The 6,299-nt window shown below is 58.9% G+C and overlaps 1 protein-coding gene across 2 annotated transcripts; it reads left to right on the plus strand.

Annotated features, from left to right (window-relative positions):
- The first annotated feature begins 1,322 nt into the window (after nt 1-1,322).
- OSM (oncostatin M) lies at nt 1,323-5,333 on the plus strand. 2 transcript variants are annotated; one of them, XM_011979100.1, is made up of 3 exons: nt 1,323-1,394; nt 3,015-3,157; nt 3,699-5,333. In XM_011979100.1, the coding sequence occupies exons 1-3, from the start codon at nt 1,361-1,363 to the stop codon at nt 4,278-4,280; spliced, it is 759 nt and encodes a 252-aa protein (XP_011834490.1). In that variant the 5' UTR covers nt 1,323-1,360; the 3' UTR covers nt 4,281-5,333. The 2 variants fall into 2 exon arrangements, with proteins under 2 accessions (XP_011834490.1, XP_011834491.1); XM_011979101.1 differs by lacking the exon at nt 1,323-1,394 and adding an exon at nt 2,343-2,600.
- Nucleotides 5,334-6,299: the final 966 nt, after the last annotated feature.

Below are 6,299 nucleotides of genomic sequence, written 5' to 3' on the forward strand. Positions count from 1 at the left end.
CCTCTAGCTGGAGCAGCTCAGGCCTCCCTGGCAGCCTCCAGGGGTCCCACCGTGACTCCCCAGACTCCTGAGGGCCTCCTCCCACCCGGGGTTCCTTAGGGTGCAGGCCAAGGACCCTCCTCTGGGCCTGGGAGATGTACTGAAACCACCAGGCAGGGTCTATAGGCCTGGGCCGGCCTCTTGGCCTCCTTGTCTGCTTTCACCTGGGCCTCAGTTTACCCCACAGTAAAGTCGCAACTTGACTAGAGAGGCGCTGTTCCCAGGGCCCTTTCGCAGAGGACCGGCCTAAGATCACTATCTTTCAGAGAAAGTGAAACCTGGTCCCCAACCGTCAAGGCGGTAACTCCCCCTCCCGGCTTCCCCTCTGAGCTCACAGCTTCCCCATCTTCTCCTTCCCCCATCCCGCCCCCTCCACAGCTAATACTTGGAATCAGACCTTCATCTTTGCTTTTTCCTTCAAAGGTCTTTTCCTTTTATGTCCATGATGGCAGCAACCATGTGAGGGGGGCTGGGAAAGACTTTTCTCCTCATTTTATAGTTGGGGGTCTCTGAGGCCCAGAGAGGTTACGTGACTTGCCTCAGGTCATGCAGCACCTCAGCAGGCTTGAATGCTGGCCTCCTGTTTCTCTTGCTCCAAGTGTCCAGTTCTCCCCCGTGGAGCCTGTCTACAGAGACAGGGCCTGGCTTTGGGGAGTGGGCCTGGCAGAGGGTGCACAACGGGGGAAAGGAGACGGTCAGGAGCTGGGCTGGGGGATGCTGGTCCTGGGGCCTGAACCACAATCTCGGGGCTGCCAGCCTGCGTCTGGCTCTGTGCCCAGAGCCCGGTGGTTTCCGCTCACAGATGTCCCAACAGCCCCGGCGAGAGGGCAGGAAGGGCACTCAAGAAGGAAGACGTCTCGCCCCCCTCAGCCCCCAACCACCATGTCCTGCGAGGCCAATGGCTCCTGGGCCGAGACTGGCCTGGGGCCTCCAGGGGCCCAACTTGAAGTCCCTCCTGCCCATCCCTGGCCCAGTTCCCCAAAGATGGCATGGACCCTCTTCCTCTGTGTTCACCCCAGGAAGGCTGAGGCTGCGGTTTACATCATCCTTGGGCGTAGGGCTGACCTCGAAGAACGAATTCGAAGAAAACAGGAGGAGGAGCGGGCATACACCGCGCCCAGCGCCCATTGGCCGCCCGTGGAAATTTTGGTTTTTGGGGTCATGTTCCCAGAAGGCCTGCCCTCCCCCCTCCCCATCCCCACCCACCTCATGAGGTGTTGGCCAATCGCCCCAGCGGGCATAAAGTGGCTGCCAGCCTGCAGGGCTCCCAGCCGAGAGGTGTCACCCCCAGCGGGCGCGGGCCGGAGCACGGGCACCCAGCATGGGGGTACCGCTCACACGGAGGACGCTGCTCAGTAAGTACTTCCTTCCTCCCCGTCAGAACCCGCCTGCTGGGTCTGTCCACAGGCGCCGGTGGGGAGCAGAGGCACCCTCTGCCCTCTGGGACCTGGGGAGGCCGGGCGCCGGGCAGAAGGATGCTGAGAAGGGGAGAGAGCCAGAAGGTCAGGCAGAGAGAGCGGTCCACTGAGAACCTGGCATCTCCACAGGTAGGGAAGGGGCATCCCTGGAAGGCTTCCAGGGGGAGGTGATGTCGAGATGTAGAGGCAACTCTGGGAACCAGGGAGTGAGAGAAGAGGATGGGCGAAGAGGCTGGGCAGGAGAGGGAGGCTCAGAAGCTGGGCAGGGAAGTGGTGTGAGGTGTGGAGGGATTGTGGGGCCTCCAGCTTGCCCCGGATGAATAGAAAGTCAGCCGGCCCTGGGGGCCCCAGAGCCCACACAATCACACAGCACGCACAGCCACACCCACATGGCCACATGCACACAGAGCCATATGACGTCATCTACAGCCCTGCATCTCACCAGCCCAGGAACCCCCACATGCAGACCACAGTCCCCACGGTGAAGGGAGCAGATCTCCCTCATGCTGCACACAGACCCAGATGCACAGCCACACAGACACCCTAGTCCCACGTGCGCTGCCACATGCACAGGCCCCTGCCAGAGCTCGGCAGCAGATACCTGGGGAGGCGGTGAAAGTGCCCTGGGGTCGCTACGCCTGGGTGCCCGGCCCCTCGGCCCTCCCCAGCAGCCAGTCTTCCCCAAAGGGCCGGATGGTTCTTAGGACGGGAACGATGGTGTCACTGCCTTCCGGGCCATTGCGCCACAGGCCCCTTCCGACCACGTGGCTGCCGGTGCCCTGTTGGGGGTGGTGGAGAGCGGTAACTGTATCCACCCCCAACACCTTCTGACAGGCTCACAGCATCCCTGGTGGGTCTGACAGAAGGAACCACTTATGGAGAGAGGAGGGAGGCATGAGAGGTCAGGGGAGAGCCCTGGCCTTTATGACCTGTGCAGGACCTTCTCCTGAGACTTGGTTTACCTGTCAGGAAAGTGGGAACATGGACTGGAAGGTCTCCCGCATCTGTTCCAGGCTGCGCCTCTGGTTGAAAAGGCGGCCTCTCCTGGTTCTAGACAGAGCTGAGGGCACAAGCCGCTCCCGGGCTGCCTGCCCTGAAGCCCTCTCAGGCCCATCTACCTGGATGGCCAGAGCAGCTGACAAGGCAGGGTCCTAGGCTGGTGGCCGGTCCTTAGCCCAATGGTCTTGCAGGGAGCCAGTCCCACCTTGCAGAGAGTCAGCTCCCGAGGTTAGAACGGTGCAGTAGGCAGGATTGGATCCAGTCGGGCGCTGCAGCCTTTGCTCGAAGACCTACTTGGTAAATCGCAGCCACTGTCTCAGTCCCTCCCACTGCTTGCTGTGTCAGGCCCTGGGCAGCGACTTACTGGGGAGATGATGGTGGCCTTGGTGGGCACACCTGTGCACACACCATGCCACACAGTGCCCAGCCCCCGCCCTCAACTACACAAAGTCCGGGATGAAGGAGGCACCTTTCAAGGCCCTCTTCAACCCCCTCCCCGAGGCTCCCATCTGTGGCTTTCCTTGCCAAGTTGGGTGACACCCCTCTTCTCTGCCTTAGGTCTGATCCTTGCACTCCTGTTTCCAAGTATGGCGAGCATGGCGGCTATGGGCAGCTGCTCGAAAGAGTACCGCATGCTCCTTGGCCAGCTCCAGAAGCAGACAGATCTCATGCAGGACACCAGCAGGCTCCTGGACCCCTATGTAAGCACCTGGGCCCTTGTGGCATCTGAGTCTCAGAGAACTGTGGGGTAAGAAAGGGAGTGAGAAGCAGGGAGGACAGGCCCAGCCTCACTCCATATGGCCAGGTAGGAGAACTGAGTCACTGTGTTATTCCAGCCTTAACCCTGAGGAGCTAAGGCTGGCCCTCCAGCTTCCCTAGCTCTGTGGTCCCGGGGCGGGACTCCAGACACCACCACCGCCCTCATCTGCTTACTCAGTGTGTTTCCTGCACACCTGCCAGGCTCTGGTCTAGGCACTGGGATGTAGCAGTGAGCAAGACAGAGTCCAGCCCTCTTGAAGCTCCCCATTCTCCACAGGCATCCCACCAGCCAGGTCCTCAACATCCCTCCAACCTTGCCTGTAGTGATCTTGGGGTCCTCTTCCCTCTCAGGTCTCAGTTTCCGGATCCGTCCAATGGGAGATTGGATAGGGGTGCATGAGGTCTAGCATTCCAAGGCTGACTTGTCTGTGATTGTGGTCCGGGTCCTCTGCATTTACCCTGTGATCCTCCTGTTTCCCCCAGATACGTATCCAAGGCCTGGATATTCCTAAACTGAGAGAGCACTGCAGGGAGAGCCCTGGGGCCTTCCCCAGCGAGGAGACCCTGAGGGGGCTGGGCAGGCGGGGCTTCCTACAGACGCTCAATGCCACACTGGGCCGCGTCCTGCACAGACTGGCCGACTTAGAGCAGCAGCTCCCCAAGGCCCAGGACTTGGAGAGGTCTGGGCTGAACATAGAGGACTTAGAGAAGCTGCAGATGGCGAGGCCGAATGTCCTCGGGCTCAGGAACAACGTCTACTGCATGGCCCAGCTGCTGGACAACTCAGACATGACTGAGCCCACGAAGGCCGGCCGGGGGGCCCCTCAGCCGCCCACCCCCACCCCTACCTCGGATGTTTTTCAGCGCAAGCTGGAGGGCTGCAGTTTCCTGCGTGGCTACCATCGCTTCATGCACTCAGTGGGGCGAGTCTTCAGCAAGTGGGGGGAGAGCCCGAACCGGAGCCGGAGACACAGCCCCCACCAGGCCCTGCGGAAGGGGGTGCGCAGGACGAGACCCTCCAGGAAAGGCAATAGACTCATGCCCAGGGGACAGCTGCCCCGGTAGCCTCGGGAGCACCCCTTGCTGCTGAAGGATGCGGCAGGTGCTCTGTGGATGAGAGGAACCATCTCAGGATGACACCTCCCGGGTCCCCAAACCTGTTCCCCTCTACTACTCGCCACTGAGAAGTGCACTTTAAGAGGTAGGAGCTGGGCAGACCCCTCTACCTCCTCCAGGCTGGGGGACAGAGTCCGGCTGTTGAACCCCACCTAGCCCCAAGTTCCCCAGGCCCAGTGGGGTGGCCGGGCAGGCCACGCGGGGCCGACTTTCCATTGATTCAGGGGTCTGATGACACAGGCTGACTCATGGCCAGGCTGACTGCCCCCCTGCCTTGCTCCCCGAGGCCTGCCAGTCCTTCCCTCTTATGACTTGCAGGGCCGTTGCCCCCAGACTTCCTCCTTTCCGTGGTTCTGAAGGGGAGGTCACAGCCTGAGCTGGCCTCCTATGCCTCATCACGTCCCAAGCCAGACACCTGGATGTCTGGGTGACCTCACTTTAGGCAGCTGTAACAGCGGCAGGGTGTCCCAGGAGCCCTGATCTGGGGGTCCAGGGAATAGAGCTCAGGTCCCAGCCCAGCCCCGAAGTCGCCATGTGGCCTGGGGCAGGTCACTTTACCTCTCTGGACCTGTTTTCTCTTTGTGAAGCTAGGGAGTTAGAGGCTGTACAAGGCCCCCACTGCCTGTCAGTTGCTTGGATTCCCTGACATAGGGTGGATATTAAAATCTGCAATTCAGGACATGTGGTGCAAATGGTGCTGGGTGGTGTACACGGAGGTCTCCGTAAAAGGAGACCCACCTCCCAGCGCCGGGAAGCCCCAGTCTTGGGCCCTTGCTGCTGGCTGCTCCCCCTGGTGGTGAGTCCTGGAATTTTCTCACGCAGGAGCCATTGCCCTCCTAGAGGGGGTCTCAGAAGCTGCGAGGCCAATTCCTTGGAGGGACATGACTAATTTATCGATTTTTATCAATTTTTATCAGTTTTATATTTATAAGGCTTATTTATGATGTATATTTAATGTTAATATTGTGCAAACATATATTTAAAACTTGCCTGGTTTCTAAAGCCTCTCTGTCTCTCGGTTGTCTTTGGGGAGAGGATTTGGGGTGGCCTTTTAGAGAGGGGAGGAACCCTAGGTGGGCAAGGCCAAAAGCATCCATGCTCTGGGGATGGGCTGGAGGTCTTTGCTCTGCCCAGGAAGGGAAATCACATGCCCCAGCCGCCGGGGGCTGTGACTGTGGTGGGGTGGGGTGGGGTGTCAAACTCAGACAAGGCATTGGTTATGGCCGAATGGGGCTCCCTTGACATATTGGGGATGAGGGGTGTCAAGATGTGGTAGCAAGAGGGGAGGAAGAAAGGCTTGAGTGTGTGGGCTGCTTCTGGGCCCCCATGGGTGTGTGGTTGAGGTCTGCATGCTGATGGACGTTGCATGCTGATGTGTGTTACATACCAATGTGTGTTGCATGTGTATTTCTCTTACCTAATTTTGAAGCCTGGATGTCAGTGTCCTAATGGAGGTTTATGTCTGTATCTGTATTTATGAGTGCGTGCAGACATGGATATCTGGGTGTGTCTCTGCATGCGTGTCTGTGCATGTGCAAGCTTAGGTGTGTGCCAGTGTGTCCTCTCATATGTGTGTATGTTCCTGGATCACCCTGGGGGAACAAGGGCACATCCGGTGCCTGGAACATGAAAGGTGCCCTAGGCATTTGTGGAATGAATCAAAGAGTGAGTTCACAGCTACACCCCTGCCACCAGCATCCTGCCTGATGTGGAGTGAGCATGCAGCAGACATGAGGAATGGCTGTGTGCAGAGGAACGAAGAGACTTGGCTGGGCTTGAAATCCTGTCTCAGCCCCTTTCCATCTATCTGGGTGACCTTGGGAAAATTCTTTAACATCTCTGAGCCTTTGTTTCCTCATCTGTGGAATGAACAAAAGAATAACAGATCCTGCCTCAGACAGGGCCAGTGACCTGGTTTGTGCTTAAAACTGCTTCCCGAAGAGCCCAAGGGGTTAGGGTTTCCATCTG

The sequence above is a fragment of the Mandrillus leucophaeus genome, unplaced genomic scaffold, assembly GCF_000951045.1.
Source record: "Mandrillus leucophaeus isolate KB7577 unplaced genomic scaffold, Mleu.le_1.0 Scaffold2, whole genome shotgun sequence".
NCBI classification, from domain to species: Eukaryota; Metazoa; Chordata; class Mammalia; order Primates; family Cercopithecidae; genus Mandrillus; species Mandrillus leucophaeus.